General features: G+C 44.7%; 1 protein-coding gene and 1 long non-coding RNA gene across 2 annotated transcripts; one reads left to right on the plus strand and one right to left on the minus strand.

Annotated features, from left to right (window-relative positions):
- Positions 1 to 26,982, plus strand: Gckr (glucokinase regulator). Its single transcript, XM_042696689.1, has 19 exons — positions 1 to 203; positions 723 to 878; positions 1,043 to 1,111; positions 2,120 to 2,188; positions 3,141 to 3,214; positions 3,916 to 3,982; positions 4,120 to 4,173; positions 6,173 to 6,267; positions 9,363 to 9,468; positions 10,949 to 11,067; positions 11,970 to 12,068; positions 12,264 to 12,361; positions 12,701 to 12,777; positions 13,390 to 13,486; positions 13,672 to 13,769; positions 13,862 to 13,945; positions 20,448 to 20,597; positions 25,664 to 25,798; positions 26,583 to 26,982. Exons 1-19 carry the CDS (start codon positions 144 to 146, stop codon positions 26,751 to 26,753), a joined length of 1,878 nt encoding a protein of 625 aa, XP_042552623.1. The 5' UTR covers positions 1 to 143; the 3' UTR covers positions 26,754 to 26,982.
- LOC122122556 lies at positions 10,333 to 13,895 on the minus strand. Its single transcript, XR_006150168.1, has 3 exons — positions 13,815 to 13,895; positions 13,625 to 13,626; positions 10,333 to 10,467 (listed from the first exon to the last, which is right to left on the minus strand). It is a non-coding gene; the product is annotated as an uncharacterized LOC122122556 (long non-coding RNA).
- Positions 26,983 to 27,701: the final 719 nt, after the last annotated feature.

A 27,701-nucleotide genomic window follows, 5' to 3' on the forward strand; every position in this document is an offset into this window, starting at 1 on the left:
GGGTGGTACTCAGAGAAGCCTGGGTACTTGGGTTAATCATCTCTGTGGCTCAGATAAGGCCCTGCCAACTGGAAGCAGAGTCCAGAGGAGTTTGTGTGGCTGAAGAAGCAGACAGGACAGTGTGTTCACAGTACAACAGGACCATGCCTGGCACAAAGCGATTTCAACATGTGATTGAGACTCCGGAGCCTGGCGAGTGGGAGGTGAGACCCCCGTTCTTTTGTTTGTTTTATTTTTTGAGACAGGGATGTACCCTGAGCTGGTTTTGAACTCATCATCCTCCTGATTCAGTCTCCTTAATGGAGACCAATTGGGCTTTGAACTCAGGGCCTTGAGCTTGCTAGGCAGGCTCTCTACTACCTAAGCCTCAGCCTTATCTTGCTTTAGTTACTTTTCAGGTAGAGTTCCTGTTTTTGCCCAGTGCCCACATAACTGGGGTGAGAGTCATGAACTACGATGCTTGGACTTGCTGCTTCTTGATTCCTAGAGTCATTTTGTTTGTTAGGTTTCTTTTCACTCTAGGTCTCTGCTTCCTCCTTCCTCCTTCTTAGCCTCTCTCATGGTCTTCCTTCCCAAGTGCGTACTAAGGCTGTGGTATGTGAGCGGTGGTGTAGTGGTGGCAAGTGTCCAAACAATGTGCCTCCCGTCACTCTCTCCGGTTCAGGAAGCATGAAACAGCCTTTGGCTTCCTGCCCCCAATCATGTTCCCCCCTCTTTTCTAGTTATCTGGGTATGAGGCAGCTGTACCAATCACAGAAAAGTCAAATCCACTGACTCGGGACTTGGACAAAGCAGATGCTAAGAAAATTGTTGAATTGCTGGGGCAGTGTGATGCTGAGATCTTCCAGGAGGAAGGGCAAGCCATACCTGCATACCAGGTGACTCAGCCCGGTCCCCTGCACACTGCAAACCCCATTCCCCCCACACCTCTCCTCTCCTAGACCATGGCTCCTGATTTTGGAAGCCCCGATAGTCCTCTCCTCTCCCATCCCAATCAACCATCCTGCTTTTCTTGCTTCTGAGTCCTGCCTGTTTCCTACAGCGACTGTACAGTGAATCAGTTCTGACCACCATGATGCAAGTGGCTGGGAAAGTTCAGGAAGTGCTGAAGGTAACAATCTCCTATTTGCTTCTGGCTTGTGTTCTCCTGTCTATCTGTCTGCCTGCCTGCCTGCCTCTCTCTCTCCTTCTCTTTTGTTCTCCATCCTTTGTTACACCCTCTTTTTGGTCCATCAATAATAATTATAATAATGTGTGTGTGTGTGTGTGTGTGTGTGTGTGTGTGTGTGTGATGCGAGCGCGCATGCTCCTGTCCTGGGGTTTGAACCCAGGTCATGGGCAATGTCCCTGGGGGTTTTGTTTGTTTGTTTTTGTTTTTGCTCAAGGCTAGCACTTTACAACTTAAACCACAGCTTCACTTAATTGGTTAATTGGAGAGAAGAGTCTCAAGGACTTTCCTGCCCAGGCTGGCTTCAAACTTCAATCATCAGATCTCAGCCTTCTGAGTAGCTAAGAATTACAGGCATGAGGCACCAGCACCAGGATATAAAACTGCATAATACTTCATAATTGACCATGAAAACAGGCTAATCACAGTAGCTTGCCCAAATGTACCTAGATAATGCTGCTTTTTTTTGGGGGGGGGGGGTGTTAGTCCGGTCGTGGGCCTGAACTCCGGGCCTGGGTGCTGTCCCTCAGCTCTTCAGCTCCAGGCTAGTGCTCTACCACTTGAGCCACAGCGCCACTTCTGGCTTTTTTTTTTCTGCTTATGTGGTGCTGAGGAATCGAACCCAGAGCCTCATGCACGCAAGGCAAGTGCTCTACCACTGAGCTACCTTCCCAGCCCAATGCTGCTTTTATTGTATATTTTTATTTAGTTGATAAAATGGCTGTTCATCCTTCCTAAAATCAGGAAAGGATTGAATAAGTAGCTAAATCAGAGATGAGAGTCAAACTGAAGTCTTTGGGTTTGCTATATCACACGGCCTGTGCTCTTTCAAGTTTGTGATGGAGGAGGATTTGGACTCCCTCCAAATCAATTTCCATTACCAACAAAATGAATAACGTGATTCCTTCCTCCTGAGCTGGGCCTGTGAAACAGACATGTTTCCTTCCTCAGGAGCCAGATGGGGGGCTGGTGGTGCTGAGTGGAGGGGGCACCTCTGGACGCATGGCATTCCTTATGTCGGTGAGTACACTGATAGCTTATTTTCCTCCTTCCCCCTTCTATAACTAATCCCCCCCCCCAATCAAAAATTTACCCTCATAAGTCCCCAAGTCTACTGTTTACTAGACCTGGGCTCCATGCCTCACACTCTCCTCTAAAACCCACTGTAGAGTTCTACTTCTCCTGACCCTTTTGGAATCCTACCACTTGATTGCTTATATCTCTACATCCTAGCACATTCCTAATGAATCATCTTCAAGTTGTGTATTTACTTGTTGACTTATTTAGTGCCAGTTTCAGGGCTTGAACTCAGGGCCTTGTATTCTTGTTGGGGTTTTGCGTTCAATACTGGCAGTCGACCACTTGAGTGACCACTTGAGCCACACCCACACATCTGGCTTTTTGCAGGTTAATTGGAGATAAGAGTCTCTCAAATTTATCTGCCTAGGGTGGCTTTGGATCTTGATCCTCAGATCTCAGCTTCCTGAGTAGGATTGCATGTATAAGCCATTAGTGCCTGGTACATCTCATCTTCCCTCCCTCCCCCTAGGCCTGGGGCTTGAACTCAGGGCCTGGATGCTGCCCCTGAACTTTTTTGCCCAAGGCACTTTAACCACTTGAGCCATAACTCCACTGCCAGCTTTTTGGTGGTTAATTGGAGATCAGAGTCTCACGATCTTTCCTGCATGGGGTAGCAGGAAAGGATTCTGAGTAGGTTACAGGTGTGAGCTGCTGGTGCCTGGCTGGTATATCTCATCTTTATTGTTGCAGTACACAGTTTATTCTATATATCAACAGTTTTGTACACTGCAAGTAAACAGCATGGAATCCAAGTGCATCTTCAAGTGGCAGATTCCTTGTACAATTGGGTAAAGCACTGCCTAATTCGTTATACCACTTCTACCCTAGGAACTGATCATCAAGAGAATTGTTCCTTCACTGCCATTTCCTCTTCACATCTCCCTCTCTACAGGTCTCCTTTAACCAGCTAATGAAAGGCCTAGGACAAAAACCTCTTTACACCTATCTCATTGCGGGAGGTGATAGGTAAGTCAGCTTGACAGTGAATGTTTTGTTTGGCCTGAATATGTACTTTTTTTCTTCTTTTGGAAACTGAATTGGACAAAGATTATAATGAAAATGTTTCAGTCCCCACCATTCTTTTTTTTTGGGGGGGAGGGGTCCGGTCATGGGGCCTGAACTCTGGGCCTGGGCACTGTCCCTCAGCTCTTCAGCTCAAGGCTAGCGCTCTACCACTTGAGCCACAGGGCCACTCCCGGCTTTTTTTTTTTTTTCTTTTTGCTTATGTGGTGCTGAGGAATCGAAGCCAGGGCCTCATGCATGCAAGGCAAGTGCTCTACCACTGAGCCACCTTCCCAGCCCTCCCACCATTCTTTGTTGATTTACATTAGGCCCCCTTCCTATAGTCATGTTTCCTAACTGGCCTTTGTAGGTACTTGAGTTTTGATCAACTCTATGGAGTATCTCTCATGGTTCCCAGCAAACAGTAGATGCTCATTTATGGTGGTTTTCCTTCATTCCCTCTTCTCAGTGTGACCTTCTCTTCCGGCTTTTTTTTTTTTCTTTTTGCTTATATGGTGCTGAGGAATCGAACCTAGGGCCTCAGGCTTGCAAGGCAAGCGCTCTACCACTGAGCCACCTTCCCAGCCCTCAGTGTGACCTTCTCTAATGAACTATAAGTGCCTGCTTCCTAGCCAGTGCCATTGACTCTGTGTCTGCCCTCTTAGGTCTGTAGTGGCTTCTAGGGAGAGGACTGAAGATAGTGCCCTCCATGGGATTGAGGAACTGAAGAAGGTCTGTTCATTACACTAAGCTCATCCAGAGATCTTTGTCTCCTCCTTCCCCAACAGACCCAATATTCAGCCAAGCCTGTGCCTCCCCCGGGCCCTGCTGCCCTCACACACAGGTTTGTTCCTATCCTCTTCTCCTAGGTAGCTGCAGGGAAGAAGAAGGTGATTGTCATCGGCATTTCAGTGGGACTCTCCGTAAGTGTGAAGTTGGGTTGACAGCATTCCCTTTACAAGGAGACATGAATGAGAATGGAACAACATAGAAAGCCAATCAATTAAGAGGATGTTAGCAAAGAGAAACTTTCTGGACATCCGTGGAACTGGTAATCCTAGCTTCTTGGGAGGCTGTGATTGGGAGGACTTCTGTTCAAGGCCAGTCCTGGCAGAAAAGTCCAAGAGACTTTTTAAAATCTCACCAGAGGGAAGCTGGACATGGAGGTATGTCCCCGTGATCACACAATAACTAGAGGAAGCCTAAAGTAGGCCGACTGCAATCCAGGAACACACCTGAGCAAGAAGAAAGGCCCTATTTCTGGGACACACACACACATACACACACAACACATAACCAGCAAAAGTATGGCTAGGTGCATGGTTTGGTGGCAGAGTATCTGCCTAGCAAGCATGAAGTCCTGAGTTCAAACCTCAGCATTGCTTTCCTCCTCTAAAGAAAAAAAGTCAGAGAATTTACACAGGAATTTTTATTTTTAGTTCCACTCATTTGAATCCAGTTCGGATGTAGGGAGAAGAGGAAGGGTTCCTATCTTAATAACTGTGTATCGATCCATCAAAACTATGATAGATTAGTTCAGAGGTCAGCAAACTATGCTGGCAGCCAACCTAGCCATCTGCTTGTTTTTGTATATCAGGTTTCACTGGCACATAGACATGTGTGTTCACAGACTGTCTATGGCCTCTCTTTTACTCAATCCTAGGCATACCAAACCCATTGCACAAGAAGCAGGCCCCTGAACGAATTCCTTGCCACTTGAACTAGGATCCCTGCACCCACAGAATTGGCATCACCTGGGACTTTAGAAATGCAGCCTCTTAGGCCCTTCTGAAACTCAATCTTCATTTTAACAAGAATCTCAAATAGTTTGAGAAGCAAGGTGACCCCACATTTCCTGTCCAGCTCCATAGCTCTCTGATTCTAGGAATTCAGTGAGTAGAAATCTAGATGGCAGCAGTGTATGATGTGGAAAGAAAAGGAGACTTGGTCTTCAAGGGACTTGCCATTTAGTTCCATAGTTTTGTTTTGTTGTTTTTTTTTGTCGGTCGTGGGGCTTGAACTCTGGGTCTGGGCACTGTCTCTCAGCTCTTCAGCTCAAGGCGAGCGCTCTACCACTTGAGCTACAGTGCCACTTCCGGTTTTCTGGAGGTTTATTGGAGATAGGAGTCTCACGGTCTCTCCTGCCCGGGCTGGCTTTGAACCGCGATCCTCAGATCTCAGCCTCCTGAGTAGCTAGGATTACAGGCGTGAGCCACCAGCGCCCGGCTTAGTTCCATAGTTTTTTTAACTTTATTGTGCAGTGGATTTCTTTGGAGAAACTTATTTGAAATGTATTACCTTTGGGGTATTTACTAAAAGTGTGTTTCTGCTTCTCATTTGGACCCAGTGGATCTTTTGTTTGTTTGTTTGTTTACCAGTCCTGGGGCTTGAACTCAGGGCCTGGGCACTGTCCCTGAGCTTCTTTTGCTCAAGGTTAGCACTGTACCACTACCACTAAGCCACATTTCAATCCCCCAGTACGTCTTAATTGGGCCTAGATACTGATACCATTTTTTTTTGCAGTGCTAGAGTTTAAAGACAGGGCTTCAATTGAGCTTGCTAAGTTGACTCCACTCTAGCATGTGAGCCAGACAACTTCTAGCCCTTTATGCTCTGGTTATTTTTGAGATAGCCTGGGCTTTTTGCCTGGGCTAGCCTTCTATTTGTGTTTCCTACTGTAGCTGGAATGACAGGCATGTTACCAGGCTCAAATTTTTTTGTTGAGATAGGGTTTCCCAACCTTTTTTTTTTTTTCTGAGTTGGCTTCAAACTACAGTCTCAGCCTCCTAATTATTGGAGGATTACAGGAATGAACCACTAGGGCCAGGCAGGAATCTTCCCAGAGATTTTGATACACATGAGCTTTTTTGCAGCATTCAGAATAAACCTTTTCATCATGCCTTTCTTTTGGGTTACCATTAGGCTCCCTTTGTAGCAGGCCAGATGGACTACTGTATGGATAACACAGCTGTCTTCTTGCCAGTCCTGGTCGGTTTCAATCCAGTGAGTATGGCCAGGTGAGCCTTCTATAATGATGTGCTAGCCCCGAGAGTGTGTAGAAGACATGTCAAAGCCTACAGTACGATCACAAAGTAAATGACAAATATAGTTTTGTTTGCTGAATCTCAGAGACTATTGAAGTTCAATATGGGGGCCCTTTAAACTTCTGCTTTTTTGTTGTTGGTGGTGGTGGTTAGTTGGTTTACTTAAAAAAAATCCTTTCCTTATTTCAGAAAGTTCTGTGATTTCATTTGGAGTGATCCTCAAGCATTTTTCTATTATTTACTTATTTGCTTATTTATTTATTGTGTTAGTACTGGGTCTTGAACTCAGGACCTGAGTGCTGTCTCTTGGCTTTTTTACTCAAGGCCAGTGCTCTGCCACTTGAGCCACAGTTCCATTTCTGGCTTTCTGGTGGTTAATTAGAGATGAGTCTTATGGACTTTCCTGAGTTGGCTTCACTGATTTTAGCCTCTTGACTAGCTAGGGTTATAGGCATTAGTCTCCAATATCTTTTTGCCATTCCTGGAGCTTGAATTCAGGGCCTGGCACTGTCCCTGAGCTTCTTTTGCTCAAGGCTAGCATGCAACTACTTGAGCCACAGTACTACTTGTGGCTTTCTTCTATTTATGTGGTACTGAGGAATTGAATCCAGGGCTTCATGCATTCTAGACAAGTATTCTGCCACTCAGCCATGTTCCCAGCCCTCCAAAATCTTTTAAAAGTAGTATCAATGAGTACCCCAGTGGCCACCTACTCCTCTTTGTACTTTCATGCTCTTTTTGTCCATCATTCCAGACATGCTTTTGCTCCCTTCTGACTACTCAAATTGGCTTCTCCTTCCTTCTGAGAGCCCCAAGCCACAAGATCACTTCCCTCTTATTCTTTTTTTAAATGATCTCAGAAGGTACAGATATAAATCTATGTATGAGTTGCTTGAAGTTTGTTAACCAAATATTTTTGTTAGTTTGTTGTGGTCCTGACTATCTATTATAAAAAAAAAAATATCTGGAGATTGTGTGTGGGGGTGGGGGTGCGGGGGTGCGTCTTGGGGCTTGAACTCAGAGCCTGGGAATTGTCCTTGAGTTTTTGCATTCAAGGTTAGTGCTCTATAACTTGAGCTACAGCTCCACTCCTGGCTTTTTGGTGGTTAATTGGAGATAAGCGTCTCATAGACTTTCCTGCCTGGACTTGCCCCCTGAGTAGACTACCTGAAGACACTGAGGGTTTCCTGTCTTTAGAGGGATTTCTAAGAAGGCTTTTTGATTGTTTTAGGCAGTTTTGTGTAGGTAGCAGTGGTCTTTGAGAGGTGGGTAAGCTGGGTTTGTTCTGAACTACTCTTTCAAGTTCCAGACTCTAGACTTATAGATTGATTGATACACAGGTGTAAATCTGATCATTTTCAAGAGGCCTCTCTTTAACCAAAAATATATCTGTGCAGTGGATGCTAATTTCAGTCCCTGTGACTAAGTGAAATGAAGAATTCCAAACAATGTAGGCATGGAGATCTTCCAGTTGTTCCTTAAATCAGTGGCTCCCTAACTTGGCTCATCCTCAGGATCGTCTGAGAAGCTTTTAAAAAAACAGAGATTTTTTTTTTTTTTTCTGGCTCTGCTCCAGAACTGCTGAATCTGAATTTCAGGGTGAATGTGAGACTGGGAAATGGATGGTTATTAAGGAACAAAACCTAGGAGATTTTGATGCCCAGAGAAGTCTGGGGATCTTGGTTTTCATGTTATTTCTATTTTATCAACATTACTGAGGTTTGAATTCGGGCCTTTCACTTGTGAGGCAGCACCGCTGCTGAACCACATCATCAGCCCTTTTCTGTACTGGTTATTTTTGAGAGAGGCTTTTGCTTCCTGCCTGGGCGAGTGCCTGGTTTGAAATCTGCCTATTTTAGGTGCTTCCCATTGTAGCTAAGATAACAGGTGTACATTGCTGTATCCAGCTCTTCTTTAAGAAAGACAGAAGCCTTGAGAACATTTTTCCTGTCCCGGCTGCCCTCAGAAGCCCTCCCAATCTTAGCCAATGGTATGAACCATTGACAACTGGCTAGGATTTTTTTTTTTTGTGTGCCAATCCTGGAGCTTGACCTCAGGGCCTAGGCACTGTCCTTGAGCCTCTTTGTGCTCAAGGCTATCACTCAACAGCTTGAGCCACAGTGCCACTTCTGGCTTTTTCTGAGTAGTTTATTGGAGATAAGAGTCTCATGGACTTTCCTGCCTGGCTGGCATCAAACCAGGATCCTCAGATCTTAGCCTTCTGAGTAACTAGGATTATAGGTACGAGCCACCAATGCCCTGCCTCTGTGTGTGTGTGTGTGTGTGTGCGCTCGCGCGCACATGCGCGCGTGTGCATGCGCTTGCATGCGCATGCCCGTGGGCATGCATCCACCCACACCTACACCCACACGCACGCATGTGCCTGCGTACCTGCACTGGTCTTGAACTCAGGGCCTGGGCACTATCCCTGGGCTTTTTTTGCTCAAGGCTAGTGCTCTACCACTTTGAACCACAGCTCTACTTCTAGTTTTTTTGGTGGTTAATAAGAGTCATATCAACTTTTCTGCCTGGGCTGGCTTTGAACCTTTATCTTCAGATCCCAGCCTCTTGAGTAGCTAGGATTAGAGATGTAAGCCACCAGCACCCAGCTTGGGAAGGGCTGTTAAAGGGTTCTAGGATGGAAAATACAGTGGCAATTTTGACATTTGGATAACAGGCGTTCCCCTGAGGGCCTGTAGAAGGCAAGGCTCGTGCAACCACAACAGAAGCGCATCTGTTAGGACCAGGATTCAATCAAGTTCTGGTCTCTGGCTGGAACTTTAATCTTTTTTTTTTTTTTAATCAGGTTGTGGGGCCTGAACTCTGGGTGGAACTTTAATCTTGAGTGTTAGCTTTGCTCTGGGATTACTTCACTGAATGTATTTATAACACCAACCTTGGTGCTCAGTGACACACTGGCTTATGAGCTTCCACTACATATCCCTCTATGAAGTTACTGGCCCCTGACCATGATCTCATTGTGGTCATGGATCCTGATTCCCAAAGGAAGCCCTTCCTTTACATCCTGCCAGACTATCATTGCACTCCTGTGTTTCTCTGTACCCCAGAAATGACCCCATTGAAGACTGGAATTCAACATTTCGGCAAGTAGCAGAGCGCATGAAGAAAATGCAAGAGAAGCAGGAAGCTTTTGTGCTCAATCCTGCAGTTGGGGTAGGGACTGTCTCCTTTTTTCCACGCACTCCTCCAAGCATCTGGGAAGGCATGTGGGAGGGAAGTACTTGCCACCTGCTTAGGGCCTCTGATCTTAGGTTCTGTTCATTTCGTTGGAGTTCCTATGGCATTGTATGTGGCAACTAACATGCTTTAAATGAAATCCTTTTTTCTCTATCATTCCCACCCTGTCTGTCAAATCAGTCATCATTAAGCACTTCTGGGCCCTGGGGAAGTCTCTGTTTAGTGAGCTATTTTCCATCTGTGTACTGACAGATTTGACTGGCCATTGTTATATCTCATTGAGTCTTTTAAAAAATGCATTTAAATTTCAAATATGGGACTAAAATATGGAAGGAGATTTCATTCTTCTGCCTTTCTCCATCTAAGAAGGTCAGCCTTCTTAGCCGCTGGGGGCCACTGCTCCTTTCTTCACCTCTGGGTTATAGTTATGTCTCACTATGCACATCTATTTTTACTTTCTCCTTAGCCAAAAAGCACTTCCCCTGCCTCCCTCTGCCAGTGGTGAGCACATCTGTTATCTCCTCCTTGATCTTCCTTTTTTGATATAGGCAGGGGAAATTCCATATTATGAAAGAGTTCTGTTGATTCCTCACCCACATTCTCATATCTCTATCCTTTTTGCTTTTTTTTTTTTTTTGGTCCAGTTGTGGGGCCTGAACTCTGGGCCTGGGCGCTGTCCCTCAGCTCTTCAGCTCAAGGCTAACACTCTACCACTTGAGCCACAGAGCCACTTCTGGCTTTTTTGTTTTTGCTTATGTGGTGCTGAGGAATCAAACCCAGGGCCTCATGCATGCAAGGCAAGCGCTCTACCACTGAGCCACCTTCCCAGCCCTCTATCCTTTCTGTAAGTTGTTTGCTTTCAATCTTCTTTTCTTGGTCACTGTTTAAAAAATCATTTTCTTTGCTGTCATCTTGGAAAGATTGTGCTACAAATCTGTACCATTGCAATAGCTGCTCCAGGGGTCTGGCCAAAGCCTGTGAAACAAAACATGGGGGTGGACGGAGGCAGGGAGAAAGTTCTCAGAAAGAACACTCTCTTAAAAACAAACAAACAAACAAACAAAAAACCTTGACCCAAATGGCAAGAGACTCAGTCACTGTGATTACTCTCAGAGTCCTGAATGTAGCACAGAGCTGACCAGGGGTGGACTTCGTTATGCCCACTCCAGTATTCCTCCTCATGGTACGTTGGGGCCCACCATTATCATCAGAAAATACCTAGGGCTCACAAATCAAGGTATTGCCTAGGGCTCACTAACTAGAACAAACATAGCGAGTTCACTAATCAAGTGAGTACCCAGAGGTCAGCAACCCCATTCTATTCCCAAGGGTCACCAACCACCTTCTATGCCCAGAGGTCACCAACCATATTCTATGTCCAGGGGTCACTAACTGGTGAATTTCTGGTTGTTTCTCCTTCTCTCAATTCCTCATTGATTCCTCACTGCCTCCTCAGCCTGAGGGTCTGAGTGGCAGTTCCCGGATGAAAGGTGGAAGTGCCACGAAGATCCTGCTGGAAACCCTATTATTAGCAGCTCACAAGACTGTGGACCAGGGTATTGCAACCTCTCAAAGGTAGGGAGGAAATGGACCAGAGGGAGACATGTCTGGCAGGGGCTGGGGTAGAGTGGTTGGGGGAATATTCAAGCTGGGATGGCCTCAGGCTAGCTTGGCTTGGACATGGTCTAGGTCATACAGGTTTGAAGCCCATCCTCTTATGACCTCTGTCCATATCCAGGGCCTCTAGCCTAGCTTCCACACTGTTCATGTATCTTCTCCTCTACACTCAGATCCCATTCTCCCTCAAGGCTCTCTTTCTGCTCTTCAGTTTTCTTCTTGCTGAAGCCTTTCTGCTCCTGCTTTCTGCCTTTCTGGCCCTACTTTCCATCCATGTGTCCACCAGAGAGCAGCAGAACTTAGTTTCAAGGGAATTGTACCTTCTCTTACCGTCTAAGAGTGAGAGGCATCTACTCTAAGGGGGCCCTGGGCCTCCCCAGGAGCTGGGGTATGTGTGTGTATGCACAAGCATACATGCACACTGGGTATAAAACCCAGGGCCTAGCTTATATTAGGCAAGCACTCAACCATTGAGCTACTTCCCAATATCCCCAGGTTTTTTGTTTTTTTTTTTGGGGGGGGGGTCCGGTCGTGGGGCCTGAACTCTGGGCCTGGGCGCTGTCCCTCAACTCTTCAGCTCAAGGCTAGCGCTCTACCACTTGAGCCACAGCGCCACTTCCGGCTTTTTTCTTTTTGCTTATGTGGTGCTGAGGAATCGAACCCAGGGCCTCATGCATGCAAGGCAAGTGCTCTACCACTGAGCCACCTTCCCAGCCGGTCCCCAGTTTTTTGAGACAAAGTCACTCCATAAGTACCTTAGGACTGGCCTTGAACTCACGATCACCCTGCCTCTGCCTCCCAACTTTGGGGATTACAGGTATGGGCAGCTATACTCGGCTAGCTGGTGACTTTTCTTCCAGATACCTCCTTGAAATCCTTCGGACATTTGAGCGAGCTCATCAGGTGACCTACAGTCAAAGCTCCAAGATAGCCACCCTGATGAAGCAAGTCAGCACCAGGTATGTGGATATGCATGGGAGACACTCTGACAGCAGGGGAGACTGAGAGATGTAGTAAGATGGCAATGGCAATAGGTCTATCTGTTGAAGGGCCACAGGAAGCTTCTGATTTATTTACCCATGTGCTCTTCTATGTGCTTCTCTGGACTAGTGTCATGGTAATCACTGGTCTCCTGACCTCTGATCTATTCTCAGCCTGGAGAAGAAAGGCCGAGTGTATTTGGTTGGCTGGCAGACCCTTGGCATCATTGCCATCATGGATGGAGTAGAGTGCATCCACACCTTTGGTGCTGGTGAGACCCCAGACCAGGCATTCTTCCTGATTTTAACTGACCTCAACCAATGGATTCACCCTCCAAACATTTCCACCTATGGACGCTCCTCCATGTTTATGTTGCCCCAACTAACTCAGCATTTCAGAGCTTAGAACTTGAACTAGATGTTTCTTCCTTTACATCCCAACTCAGTCCTTGATCTCTTCCATCCCATTCCCATGCTTAGCTATGCCTTCCCACGTCGATTAGTGCTTTCCCCCCACAACCATTTTCTACTTCCCTGACAGCCCCCAATGCCTAGAACTTTCTATGCCTATAAAGCTCATTTACTCCCCTCTCCCTTTTCTTTAACTCCAGATTTCCGAGACATCCGTGGCTTTCTCATTGGTGATCACAGTGACATGTTTAACCAGAAGGCTGAGCTCACAAATCAGGTTGGAGGACAGGACTTGGGAAACTTGTGAAGATCACTGGTGTACAGGGGTGGGAGAGGAGGTGAAGGTAGAGATGGATGGAAAAGTATGATGGGATAAATAATTTAGATAGGGCGGGGATTAAAGGTCACAAGGCTTTGGGATAGTAGATTGTAGATGACACTGGATTTATACCCCCCCCCCCACCCAAGGGGGGGAAAAAAAAACTTGGCTTCAGTTCACTGACTTGCCACATCATTATGGGCAGAATATTACTTTTTGAACTTTGATTTTTTTTGTGCCAGTCCTGGGGCTTGAACTCAGGATCTTGGCACTGTCTCTGAGCTTTTCTGCTTGAGGCTGTCACTCTACCACTTGAGCCACAGCTCCACTTCCAGCTTTTTGGTGATTAATTGGAGATAGAGACTCATAGACTTTCCTGCTCAGGCTGGCTTGAACTTTGACCTCAGCCTTCTGAGTAGCTAGGGTTATAGGTCTGAGCCACTGATGCTGGCTTGAACTCTGAATTTAAAAATCTGGAGTCAAATGATGTCTCCTAAGGTCTTGTTTAGTATATATGTCTACTATAGAGTGCTCTCCTGAGAGAGACTTTCCCATTTTCTTCTGTACTAGGGTCCCCAGTTCTCCTTCTCCCAGGAGGATTTCCTGACCTCCATCCTGCCCTCCCTCAAGGAAATTGACACTGTGATCTTCATTTTTACCCTGGATGGTGAGAGGAAGGATGGGAGCGATGGGAAGGCAGTGGAGTAACTCAGAGGAGCTGTTATTTTCCTGAGTCTTAGGATACGTACCCAGGGGGAAGGGCAGGGGTGAGTGTCCTGACTGGATGCCAAGAAACAGGAAAGACAGCTGCATTGTGGCCTGTCAACTCTGACATCCTCCACTCCCTCCCAGACAACCTCCCAGAGGTGCAGACATTGGTGGAGCAGGTGAAAGAGAAGACTGCCAACATCCAGGCCCTGGTGCACAGCACTGTGGGGCAATCTCTGCCGGTGAGGGTGCAGCCTTGAGGCGGGGACTCTGGGTGGCCCTTAGACCCAGGCCTTCCTGGACACGCCACTCATGTGCTTTCCTTTTTCCTCAGCTCCCTCTGAAGAAGCTCTTTCCTTCCATCATCCACATCATGTGGCCACTGCTTTTCTTCGAATATGAAGGGACCTTCGTTCAGGTATGGGGAAGGAGAAGGTAAAATCTGTAGTGAGAGGCCAAGACAGAGGGATTTCTGAAATTAAAAAAAACCCAGGCTGGAAGAGAGAACACTTGACTATTTGCTCCCTGCCCTACTACACCAGCCAGGCAAGTTCTTGAGTTAGCAGGTCATTAGCTAAGTTTCTAAGGCAACAGGATACTGGGTTCAGCTCTCTCTGGGGATATGCAAAAAGGGAAAGGTGGTCTATCAGTCTTCTAACAGATGCTCTTGTGCCCCTTGGGACAGGTTAAAGTGGTCAATGCTATTGTCATCAGCACTATCCAAAAGCTTCAAATGCTTTTTTGGACATTCAATGCTACGCTGAATTTAGTGCAGATGTTCCAGTGATTTAGTCCCTGCTCAATAATGAAATTGCCATTCAGGGCAAGCACTACTCATAATCATAGAAATAATGACCAGCTCATGTGCTTATTGCAGCTTAGTTAGAAATGAGCATCAGGAAATCTGGTGCAAGTCCACTTCTTTTTTTTTTTCTTTTTTTAAATTTTATTTTATTGTAAAGATTCTGTACAGAGGGGTTACGGGTTAGGTGAATAAGGTAATGAGTACATTTCTTGTCCAGCATTGTTACCCACTCCTTTGTTTTTCTCCTACTATCCCTTCCCTCCCCCTGCTAGTCTACTTCTGCTATGTGGTCCAAGAGGCAAAGCAACTGGGCCTTGGTTTTCTCACCCATCAACTGCTTGCCCTTCTGGACAGACCCAGGACTGTGTAGTTTCCCTAAAGAGATATAGTTCCTCATCCATTGTTCCAACTGGGAATTTTAGGATGGTGACCAGGCACAGTTGGCACACTACCTTAACGACCTTCTCTCCCTGATGAGTTTCTCCTTCCTTCCTTCTTTCCTTTCTTCCTTCCTTTCCTTCCTCTCTCTTTCTCCTTCCTTCCTTTCCTTCCTTCTCCTCCCTCCCTCTCTCCCTCCCTCCCTCTCTCCCTCCCTCCCTCTCTTCTTTCTTTCTTTCTTTCTTTCCTTTCTTCCTTTTCTTTCTTTCTTCCCTTCCTTTCTTTCTTTCTTTCTCTTTCTTTCTTTCTTTCTTTCTTTCTTTCTTTCTTTCTTTCTTTCTTTCTTTCTTTCTTTCTTTCTTTCTTTCTTTCTTTCTTTCTTTCTTTCTTTCTTTCTTTCTTTCTTCTTTCCTGGGGCTTGAACCCAGGATCAGGGCACTGTTCCTGAGTTTCTTTTTGCTCAAGGCTAGCACTCTACCACTTGAGCCACAGTGCCACTTCTACCTTGTTCTGTTTATGTGGTACTGAGGAATTGAGCCCAGGGCTTCATGCATACTAGGCAAGCACTCTACCACTAAGCCACATTCCTAGCCCTCCATTCTCTTTCTAGTATCTTTTTTAAAAAAATTCTGGTACTGGGGCTTGAAGCCAGGGCCTTGAACTCTTGCTTGGGTTTTTTTGCTCAAGGCTGGCACTCTATCATTTGAGCCACAGCTCCATTTCCAGCTTTTGGGTAATTAATTGGAGATGAGTCCTGTGGACTTTCCTGACTAGGCTGGCTTTGAACTGTGATTCTCAGATCTCAGCCTCCTGAGTAGCTAGGATTACAGGTATGAGCCACTGGAATTCACCTGTCTCTGGTGTCAATGTTCCTGGATCCTTTCCCCCCTTTTCATGACATTGATATTTTAGAAGTCTAGGCCAATTGATTTTCTAGAATGTGCTTCACTCTGGATTTGCCTATTTTTTCCATTATTTTCAGGTTAAACTTCTTGGCAAGAGTACAGCATAGGGGAGGCTGAGCCCTGAACAGCTCAGTGGCATCAAGAGGAAATGATATTAGTTCCTTTGTTCATGAGGCTACTGTTGGTCATAGGGTGAAGGTATTGGATTTCCTCACATCCTACTGCTTAGCAATCTTTCACCTGTTTACAAAGCAGCCATTAAGGATTCTGGGTAGAATCAGTGACTGCTATGGTGGTTTTATGTTGATGATTTTCTATTTCTATCCCTCCAGCTGCATTCCCTAATTGACATTTTTTGGTAAGGAAAACTTTCCACTCTCTCCCCATCTGCCTGTTTGTTTAATGTCATTATGGGCTTATGAGTTTGTTGTTGTTCAATGTGTTTTTATACATTCTTGTCATTCTTTGTTGTTCATTCTTTGTTTTGATGCTCAGAAGGAAAGCTCATTCAATTTGACCCCCTCTGACATATTTGCATTTGTATTTGAACACTGTTTGTTGTGTTTCTTTTTAGGAAACAAAAGCAAAAGGGGGGAAAACAACAACAAAAGCCTTCCTCCTCAGGCAAAGACTAATAGAACATCTTGTGTGTTTTGCTTAATAAGAATTTCTGAAAATTACTCCCTTGCAAATCACAGATCTTTCTCATTGCTACACACACACACACACACACACACACACACACACACATACACACACACGTATGTCCAATAGTTTACCCGGTCAATCTCCTAAGGCATTTGTTTGCTCTTGCCAGAAATTATGCAATGAATGTGCCTATGTTTGTAATGTTAAAAGTATTTCTTTGGGATAAATTCTTAGAAGCATTTGAGTTGGATCATAGGGTGAACACATGTGTAACTTTGTTAGATATTGCAAAACTGTCCTTCATAGGGATTGTACCATTTTGCTTCTTTTTTTTTTCCAGTCCTATGGCTTGAACTCAGGGACTGGGGACTGTCCCTGAGCTTCTTATGCTCAAGGCTAGCACTCTACCACTTGAGCCACAGCCCCACTTCTGGTCTTTTCTGTTTATGTGGTACTGAGGAATCAAACCCAGGGCTTCATGCATGCTAGGCAAGCACTCTACTACTAAGCCACATTCCAGCCCCCATTTTGCTTCTAATATCAGCATATATGAGAACACTGGTCCATACAGCTTTTCTGAGAGTACTGCTCAGAGCTGTCAACTTGATAGATGAGAAATGCTGCTGCTTTCCTCACTTTTTCTCCTTCTCTCCCTCTGTTCTTCCTCCATCCCTCCCTCTCTTTTTTCTTAGCTTTCTCTCTTCCTTCCTGTCTTCCCTTCCTTCTTCCTTCTCTCCCTCTCTCTGTCTTCTTCTTCCTTCTTTATTTTGTGGAGGCAGGGGGAAGACAGGATCTTGCTATATATTACAAGCTGGCCTCAAAGCTCATATAACTCATTTACTTTCATCTTCCAGGTGCTTGGATTACAGGCCTGCCACCATGCTCCATGCTTCTGTGTACTTTTCATTTGCATTTATTGAATTTATTATTTAAAATAATTTCAGTGCTTGGGATGGAATCCAGGACCTGCCATGTGTTAAGCAAGTGCTCTCCAGATAAGCTGTAGCCCTAGCTTGTATTTGTTACCCAGGAGCTGGCATCTTGCACCTTATTCAGGGGCTTTAGTCAGCTTCTTATTTGTCTTCTTTTTGATTATTTGTTTTTCTAATAAGATTTTAGTTTAGTTTGGTTTTTATCTCTTGTCTTTGAGTTCTTTATAAAGATATTATCCTTCTATTTTTGTTATATTTATTTTCTTTGGGTTTTAACCATAAGAAAAGTCTAATTTTTCTGAAGCTGAGTTTATCAAGTTTTCCATTACTGAATTTGGATTCTGAGGCTCAGAGAACTTTACTACCTGTCCCCCAAACCCCAGGCTGTAATAGCAGACTATGACCTGTGTTGTTCTAGTTAAAAAAAAATTAGGTATTTAATTCATTAGGAGTTTATCTTTGTGTAATGGGGTAAGACATGGATCCTGTTATATGTTTTTACAAGTGATTATCCAATCATCCTAATATATTTTTAAGCCTATCATTTTCAGTTATTTATTATTTTTTAGATTTTGTCTGAGGCTGGAACTTGAACTGGTATCTGAAGCTTGCATTTGCACATTAGCTGGTGATCTACCATCTGAGCCACACCTTCAACCCCCAAATGATTTGGGATGCTAGATGTGTTATCCACTAAATATTTATTCACATCAGTGCATTTATGTGTGTGTGTGAGAGAGAGAGAGAGGGAGAGAGAGAGGGAGTGAGGGAGGGAGGGAGGGAGGGAGAGAGGGAGAGAGATGGTTCTGGGGATTGAACACAGGGCCTTGTGTACTTTAGGTCATTTCTAGAGTTTCTATTCTGTACCACTAACCTAGCTAAGATATTGATATTCTGGCACTATATGTTTAGTTATAGAGGCTTTATGATAGTTGTAGAATCCTTTTCATTGTACTTTAAGAGTTTTCCTGATGGGCGCTGGTGGCTCATGCCTATAATCCTATCTACTCAGGAGGCTGAGATCTGAGGATCACAGTTTGAAGCCAGCCCAAGTGAGAAAATCTGTCAGACTCTTATCTCCAATTAACCACAGAAAACTAGCACCAGAAGTGGTACTGTAGCTCAAGTTCTGCAAGTTGTAGAGTACTAGCCTTAAGCAAAAGAGCCCAGGGACAGCACTCAGGTCGAGTTCAAGCCCCAGGACCAACAACAACAACAACAAAAAGAATTTTTCAGAGCCAGGTACTGGTGGCTCATACTTGTAATCCTACCTACTCAGGAGGCTGAGATCTGAGAATTGCAGTTTGAAGCCAGCCCAGGCATGAACGTTTGAGACTCTTGTCTCCAATTAACCACTAGAAAACTGGAAGTGGTGCTGTGGCTCAGAGTGGTAGAGCACTAGCCTTGAGTGAGAAAGCTCTGAGACAGCACTCAGGCCCTGAATTCAAGCCCCATGACTGACCTAAAAAAAAAAGAAAGAATTTTCCTGGTTAAAATTGGAGTTTTATTTTTCATATGAACTTCAAAATGAATTGTGTAAACTAAAATACTTTTGTGTTGATGATAGTGTATAAATAGCTAGTGATACAACCTAAATCTAATGGCTCTCGATCCTGCAGTGCTATGTGACCCTCAGCTCAGAGCATCCACACTGCACAACAGCCAGATTCATGCTGATTGGTCAGATTTCTGTTCTCCCGCTCAATGTCCTTGCCATGCACTTGTGAAATGGTTTCAAGATGCACGGCTCCTGGGGATTAGATGAACAGTTTTTTCAGGACTTCCAGAGTAATGACATAAATCCCACATTAGACTGTGGGGTGTGTTCTTAGCCTGGAAGGACCACGTGAATCCCCTCAACACCTTTAGCAGACCCATGCTAGCCTGTTAGCACAATAGTAGATGTTATAAGTGCTGCAACGTGGGGAAGGTAGGCAGGGTCAGGTGGCAATTACACTCACAGTACCTTGTGTTTATATAACGTTTTAATTTCCAACAGGCTTTCACAAATTCATGCAGGAGATCATGATGGCAGGGTAGGAAGTGGTCTCATCATGGATCAGAAGAACCTAGATTTCAGGGCTAGTTCTGTGTCTCATTCTTGTATGATCTTACATGGGCTTTTCTTCTGATCTCTAGTTTCCTCCTAAGTAGAAATGAGAATAGGAAAACCTATCCTGAAGATTGGAAGAGGGGTTAAGAGAATCTGCTTAACATCTCATTGTTCATTCCAGTCATGGTACTATGGCAAATAAAGAAATGTATATATTTTTAAGTTAACTATTCCACAGAGGTGTTATTAAGGTTACATAAAATTCATTCTTCAAAACCAGGCACTGGGCTCACACCTGTAATTCTAGCTACTCAGGAGGCTGAGATCTGAGGATAGTGGCTCAAAGCCAGCCCAGATAGGAAAGCCCATGAGACTCTTACCTCCAATAAACTACTCAGAAAAAACTGAAAGTGGCACTGTGACTTGAAGTTGTAGAGTGTTAGCCTTAAACAAAAGAAACAAAGAGGGCTGGGAAGGTGGCTCAGTGGTAGAGCGCTTGCCTTGCATGCCTGAGGCCCTGGGTTCGATTCCTCAGCACCACATGAGCAAAAAGAAAAAAGCCGGAAGTGGCGCTGTGGTTCAAGTGGTAGAACACTAGCCTTGAGCTGAAGAGCTGAGGGACAGTGCCCAGGCCCAGAGTTCAGGCCCCATGACCGGACACAAAAAAAAGAAAGAAAAAAGAAACAAAGAGACAGCACCCAGGCCCTGAGTTCAAGACCTAGGAACTACAAAAATAAAGAATAATTCATTCTTCAAATAAAAACTCATATACCGATGAACAGTTATGGGTCAGTCATTGTTTAAGGGATTAGGATACTGGAGCAGAATTAGACAGCATCTTTGCCCTAAGTTGCCTGCAGTTTAGTGGATGAGTCTCAGAACTCATCTTCCCTTGTCCGGTATCCAAGAAACATAAAGAAAATTCTAACAAAAAAGCCCTATTGTAAGAGGACTTAGCAAAGGTATCTGTCCAGCCAGGGGTCAAAACCACAATGGGGTGAAGCTGCCAGGCTTGCTTGGGACAGCCCTGGTCACCTTCACTGCCCTATGTAACGCGGTCCTTGAGCTGGCCAAACAAATGATGTCTACACTTTGGTCCCTGGTTGTCACCATTGTTTCCTGTCTGATAATGGGGCCCCTCTATTCTGCTTGCTCCCATGTTCTGATTTTTCATACTCCTATGTGCCTGCCCTTTTTAGAAGTTCCAACGTGAGCTAAGCACCAAGTGGGTACTGAATACAGTGAGCACCGGGGCCCACGTGCTTCTGGGGAAGATCCTACACAACTACATGCTAGACCTTCGCATTGCCAACTCCAAGCTCTTCTGGCGGGCACTGGCCATGTTGCAGGTAGGAACACCTTTGGTAGGTCTAGCTACAACTGGCCACAAAGCCTGGGATGCCATGGGAGAGCCTTTTGCTGGGGCAGAGAAAAGTAAGGGATGGGCTGTTTTTCTTTGTGCCTCTCTCCTCCTCTTACCAGCCACACCCTACTGTCTGTGTGTTGAACACATGGGGAGGTTGTCTCTGTAAAACTACAAGGTCTTGTTGGTTAAAGCTAAACAAGTCAAGTGATTGCCTTGGGAACAGTTCTTGGGCAGCCTGACACACTGATGATGAAATCTAGAACTTTTCAGCCCCTTCAGACCTTTTCAATGTGTATATTTAATCATTGACTTCATTTTCCAGGCTGATTTTCTGTGTGATGTGGCAAATTGGCCCAGATGTAGTGCCAGCCTGTCATCCTGCCCCTATTAACTTCAGTAGATTATCTATCTCTGTAATTCCCTGAATATGCCTGAGGGGGGCAGAGTTGTTATTGGCTTGATGGGTCACAGTACACATCCTTGAAACAATAATAATCCTCACCTGATTATATAATAATAATCTGCCTCACCTGATTACATTATCCTCACCTAATTATATAATAATTTTCTGCCTCACCTGATTCCTATGTTTTACCTTCAATAGAGTGTCCAGGGCCAGGGTGGGTGGTGGATGCCTGTAATCTCAATACTAGGGAGGCTGAGGCAGGAGGATCAGGCTAGCTAAGATCCCTTAGTGATACCTTGTCTCAAAAAAATTAATAAGAAGCAGTGTTTAATAAAGGATTGGGACATGATCTTCAGTCAAGTCTTATGTCTGCGCATGGAGAAGCAAGAGTTGCTCAGAGGAAAATGAAACTGGTAGCAGGAGGAGCAGGAAGGGACGTGAGCATGGGGGATGGGCTTGGAGATTGTTATCCTTGACTTCAAGGGTGCCATTTTTAGCAATCAAAAATATAGGACACTCAGTTAAATTTGCATTTCAGATAAATAAGAAACACGGTTTTAGTATCAGCATGTCCCATGCAGCATTTGAGACATATAACAATTTTTCAGTATGTATCTGCAATTCAAAAGTAACTTGTCTTATTTCTATCTGCTCAGTCTGGCAAACGTATGTGAAAAGCATCGGTCTGTGCACAATAAGTGGGCACCCATCATGCTCCTCTCAGAATGGAAGGACCTTCCTAAAGTCCACGGAACTATAAAGAAAGTGGGTGGGGTCCATCTGCACTAGAGCAATCAGAAGGTGTGACAGATCTGTGGTATTTTACCTGGGATTGGTGTTAATCACTTGGTTAGAGAAAAGACAGAGGGTGTTCCTGTTAGACCATTTGCCAAAGCCCAGAAAGATTAGGCATGAGAAGGGGTGGACACAGGTCTGACTAGAGCAGAGCCATTTCTGGGAGCACTGGGGGATTTGGGGGAGAAGAGGAAGGAAAGAAACTGTGACAGAAGAGGGCAGGAATCTGGACTTGGTAAGTGCAGACAGATCTGTACCATCATGAACAAGCCACATGGAGCCGGTAAACATTGGAGCATCTGAAGTTTTTTGTATGTAAAAACTAAAGGAATGAATTTTCTCATTAAATACAACTTTATTGTCTGGGTAGGGCTGCTTTTTCAACTATTCATTTATTTATTTTACCTAAACTACAGACTTTAGTTCAGATTTTAACCAACTTTTCTTCTAATGTCTTTTTTTTAAAGAACATACTTTCTTGTTATTGTAAAGGTGATTTATAGAGGGATTATAGTTATATCAGTCAGGCAAAGTGTACATTCCTTTTTGGACCATGTCACCCCTTCCCTCACTCTCTCCAAGTTTTTCCCTTCTGTCTCCCCGCAAGTTGTGTTGTTCACCCTTTGTCACACCTTTTCTGTTCTCCCCTTACCCTACCAAAGACAAACTAACCAATAACACAAAAGGAAAGACAACAAAAAAGCAGTAATAACAACAAAAACATCTCTTATTTCTGTTTCTTGGAGTTCATTTCAGTAAATATTTTATATGATCATATGCACATAGCTACTAAGCCTTTGTGATCCCTTAGTCTCACTGGGTGAATATCTGGAGATACGTATAATTTATCATATCCCAGTATATTTTTTTAACCATTCAGTGTGTTTACTTGTAGATTTATAGACACATTCTCAGAAGAGAACTAAGAATGACCAGTAGACACAGGAAGAAATGTTTAACCTATCTGGCCATAAAAGAAATGCAACTCAAAACAACATGGAGATTCCACTTCATCTCAGTTAGAATGACCCTTAAGAAAACTAATAACAAATGCTGGTAGAGATGTAGCTAAAAGAACTCTACTACACTGTTTTTGGAATGTACACTTGTTCAACCACTCTGGAAAGCAGTATGGAGGTTTCTCAAAAGACTAAACATAGAGTTTCCCTATGACCCAGCAATTACACTCTTGGGCATTTATCCAATAGAACATAAATAATGCACACTAAAGCCACCAGCACAACTATGTTCATTGCAGTATTGTTTGCAATAGCCAAGATATGAAATTAACCCAGATGCCCCTCAGTAGACAAATGGATCAAGAAAATGTGGTATATATACACAATAGAATTCTACTCTTCCATCAGAATGGTATTATATCATTTGTAAGGATATCATTTTCCAGGCAAGACCTGGAAATAATTATATTAGGCGAAGTAACCCAGACCCAAAGAAACATAGGTTGCATAGTTTCCCTCATTTGTACCTATAAATCTACAAGTAAACTTTTTTTAAATTTAATTATCTTTATGTAGTTGTAGAAAGGGGCTTCAATTTAACAAATCGGGTTATAAGATTGCATTTTCAACATTGCAAATTAGGCACCCAAACTGAGGTATGCTATAATCATAAAACACATAGCAGATCTCAGAGACTTACTATAAAAATATTGTAACCATCTGATTCATAGTCTTGTTCTTGTCTTTGTTTTTGTTTTTGGGTGGTTTTTTTTTTTTTTTTTGAGGCAATCTCACTGTTTCAGGCTGTCCTGAAACCCCTATGGCGCCTGTTAATTTCCAACTTGAAATCTTTCACTCTCAACCTTCCAAGTTGGGACTACAGGTATGTACCACCATGCCTGGCTTCACTCGGTTTAATTTTTAAATTTTTCAAAATTATCTTTAAGTAGTTGTACAAAAGAACTTCAATTCAACATATGAGTTTTTTTTTTTTTTTTTTTTTTTTTGTCGGTCGTGGGGCTTGAACTCTGGGCCTGGGCGCTGTCCCTCAGCTCTTCAGCTCAAGGCGAGCGCTCTACCACTTGAGCTACAGCGCCACTTCCGGTTTTCTGGTGGTTTATTGGAGATAGGAGTCTCACGGTCTTTCCTGCCCGGGCTGGCTTTGAACCGCGATCCTCAGATCTCAGCCTCCTGAGTAGCTAGGATTACAGGCGTGAGCCACCAGCGCCCGGCCAACATATGAGTTTTTGAGTACAATGAATATCTTGATTAATATCATCCTTCTGTTGTTCTCTCCCATCCACTCATAGTTGGTTTATTTTAGTTTAGTTGTTTATCTTGTCAGTCAAAAGCTTGAGCTCAAGGCCTGGGTACTGTTGTGTCCCTGAGCTTTTTTGCTCAAGACTAGTGCTCTCTCACTTTGAGCCACAGCTCCACTTCTGGTTTTCTGGTGGTTAACTGGAGATAAGAATCTCATGGACTTTCCTGCTCAGGCTGGATTTGAACTGTGATCCTCAGATCTCAGCCTCCTGAGTAGCCAGGATTACAGGCATGAGCTACTACTAGTACCAGGCTTCCCTCATAGTTTTTAATACTGATTACTGGTTGAGATATTTTGAATTTATTGGGTTAACTTTAAATCTATTCATAAAATATGACTCTTTGGGGCTGGGAAGGTAGCTCAGTGGTAGAGCGCTTGCCTTGCATGCTCGAGGCCCTGGGTTCGATTCCTCAGCACCACATAAGCAAAAAGAAAAAAAGCCAGAAGTGGTGCTGTGGCTCAAGTGGTAGAGCGCTAGCCATGAGCTGAAGAGCTGAGGGACAGTGCCCAGGCCCAGAGTTCAGGCCCCACGACCGGACCCCCCCCAAAAAAATATGACTCTTTGTTTTTGGGGGGGGTGTCCAGTCGTGGGGCCTGAACTCTGGTCCTGGGCACTGTCCCTCAGCTCTTCAGCTCAAGGCTAGCACTCTACCACTTGAGCCACAGCACCACTTCCGGCTTTTTTCCTTTTTGCTTATGTGGTGCTGAGGAATCGAACCCAGGGCCTCATGCATGCAAGGCAAGCGCTCTACCACTGAGCCACCTTCCCAGCCCCATTGACTCTTTTTTTTTGAGGTAAGTTCTCACTGTGTCATCTAAGCTGATCTTGAACTCATGATCCTTTTGTCACAGCTGCTTCTTGAGTGCTGGGGTTATGGGCATATGCCACCATGCTTGGCTCAGCATGTTTTAATGCAGCTACTAGAAAACTTAAAAATTACATATGTGTCTTGCTTTGTATTTATGGACAGTGCTGAGCTAGCCAGAGGAAAGAACACTGACAAAACGGAAGAAGCTCTTGCAACTGTCTTGACAGCAGTGTGCAGGATGGCTGTGGTTAGAAAGGAACTGGAGAGAGGAAGTTCAGTCTAAATTTACTAATCTATGGGTTTGTTGGGACATGATCAGAAAATCTGATTAATTTGCTATTAACTGTAGTATTACACAGTCATCATGCAATCCTGGCCCACAACCCAACCTTAAAAAACAAACAAACACCCACTGGTGCAGGAGCACCCTGGTCCTTGCTCAGCTTCTTTGTTTGGTGTTGAATCACTTGAACCACACCTTCATCCTGGCTGTTTTTGTCTGACTTTTTTTTTTAATGAAGTCTAGCGAATGTTTCTCCCAAAGTATGGGAGACTCCTAAATAGCCAGGATTACAGGTATGAGCCACCTGTCCCTTTTACCATTTGTCTTTCTATTTTAGCATAATGGCGCTGCCTAAAAGGACAAATTCTTTACAGAATCTCCAGCCAGCCTTTAGCATCACAGCCCCTCAGATCTTGACTCCACAGTTCCCTTGATCCTCTAGCCTGACACTAAAACGTTCATCACATCTTTCACAGCGCTTCTCTGGACAGTCCAAGGCTCGATGCTTTGAAAGCCTTCTCCAAGCCATCCATTTTCCTCAGCTGCTGTCAGATGAAATTCGAGCTGCTCCCATCTCCCGCCATGTCCACATTGCACATGAGAAAGAAAAGGTATCCTGACTACTGTCACCCAACAGACACTTACTGGGTGCCTCCAATGTATCAGGAACTTTGCTTGAGTGGGTTCACAAAGCCCGGTGATATTCTGCCCAGAAGGAACTCCCCATTCATGAGAGAGATGAACTGTGACAAGTGGCCACACAGAGGTGTGAAAAGGTACCAAAAAAGGAATCTTCCATTCTGCCTTGGAAAGGGGTCAGGGAGAAGGGTGAGAAAGGGTCTTTGGACTGGGTTTGGTATTTTATTTATGATCTTTAAGTAGTTGTACAATGGGGTTTAAATGCAACATGTCAGTTTAGAAGTATAATGCATCTGAATGGACTGGGTTTAGAAGGATGAGCAGGAGTTTTCCAATGGATCAGAGTAACAGTTTCTTTCTGCTCTTAACCCACCTTTATTCCCATTTTATTTTATTTTTTTCAGTCCTGGAGCTTGAACAGAGGGCCTGGGATTGTCCCTGAGCTCATTTGTTCTAGGCTAGTGCTCTACAACTTGAGCTACAGCTCCCCATCTGGCCTTTTGGTAGTTAATTGGAGATAAAAGTCTCACAGAGTTTTTTGCTTGGGCTGACTTCAAACCACAACCATCAGATTTCAGCCTCCTGAGCACCTAGGATTACAGTCACGCGCCACTGCGGCTTGGCACCCACTTTTTAATCTAGATAACCACCTTCTGCTCTTACATCCAACCTGGCTCTCCCACTGAGTGCTCAAGCTCCTCCAGGATTCTCTCATACGTCCTCAGCCTTCAAGTTCTCGCTGTCTCTTCTCCACAGGTGATCCCCTTAGCCTTGCTGAGCCTCCTATTCCGATGCTCCATCCCCGAGGCTCTGTCACACCTGGCTGCAGCTCCTTCAGTCTGTGAGGTTATCAGGAGCGCCCTGGCTGGGCCAGGACAGAAGCGCAGCGCCGACACTCTGGAGACCTTACAGCCTGCTGTGCAGTGAACTGGTATTGATGAGAATGAGAGGGGGTCCCAGCTCTGCCTAACCCAGCCTAAGACTCGTGCCAGCAGCACAGGAGGTGGGAGGGAGAAGCCCAGTTTCCAGGGGCACCAACATCCCAGGGTGTCGGGAGAGTTCTTGCACTTGATTTAGTGAGTTTTGTTTCATCTTTAAATTTCACTGGCCTATCTTGATCTCAGAAATAAAATGTAATGTCCTGTATTGGAAAAAATTAACTTTCCGAAGTCTGTAAATCACAGTAGACCAGATGTGGGTCCAGCAGCAGAGTCCCCCGCCCCTTTGTCTCCCCAGCCCTGTTCCATTGCCCTCTGACCCAAACCTTATTCTGGCATCTCTGTAGTTTCCAGGTACAAAGGTATGCACACATGCACACAAAGATGCTCACACAGACAGCCCACGAGATGCAGGGACTTTAGAGAATTCCAGGAAGAGGGAAGAAGCTGTGTATCTAACATAGGACACCAGAGGAAGGTGATCCTGATTAGATACAACATTCATAGATTCTCATTCTGGCTACCAGAATGAATGACATGTCTACCCACACATGAGGTCAGAGGCCTTTGCAATCTCTCCAGCTTCGTATTTATAAGAAGGAATGTAAGGAACATTGCGGGTACTGAACACCCTCGGTAGTAAGATCAATAACACTAGAAATTACACTGGGTGGAGGTACTTGATCTTAGGGCCTGGGCATTGACCCTGAGCTTTTTTTTTTTTTTTTTTTATTGTGAAAATATGGTATAGAGGGGTTACAATTACATGGGCAAGATAATGAGTACATTTCTTATCAAGCATTGTTGCCTCCTCCTTTGTTTCCCCTTCCCATCCCTTCCCATCTCCCTGCCCCCCCCCCCCCCCCCCCCCGCAGAGCTTTTGTTCTTAAGGCTAATGTTCTACTATTTGAGCCACAGTTCTACTAGCTTTTTGTTG

Source organism: Dipodomys spectabilis, unplaced genomic scaffold (genome assembly GCF_019054845.1).
Source record: "Dipodomys spectabilis isolate Male_0828 unplaced genomic scaffold, ASM1905484v1 ptg000210l, whole genome shotgun sequence".
Classification (NCBI taxonomy): domain Eukaryota; kingdom Metazoa; phylum Chordata; class Mammalia; order Rodentia; family Heteromyidae; genus Dipodomys; species Dipodomys spectabilis.

Coding starts and splice junctions, on each gene's coding strand:
- Gckr (XM_042696689.1), top strand. CDS start 144: ATGCCTGGCACAAAGCGATTTCAACATGTGATTGAGACTCCGGAGCCT. Junction 6,268..9,362: donor AATCCAGTGAGTATGGCCAG/GTGAGCCTTCTA, acceptor TCTGTACCCCAG/AAATGACCCCATTGAAGACT. Junction 13,946..20,447: donor ATGAAGGGACCTTCGTTCAG/GTATGGGGAAGG, acceptor TGCCCTTTTTAG/AAGTTCCAACGTGAGCTAAG.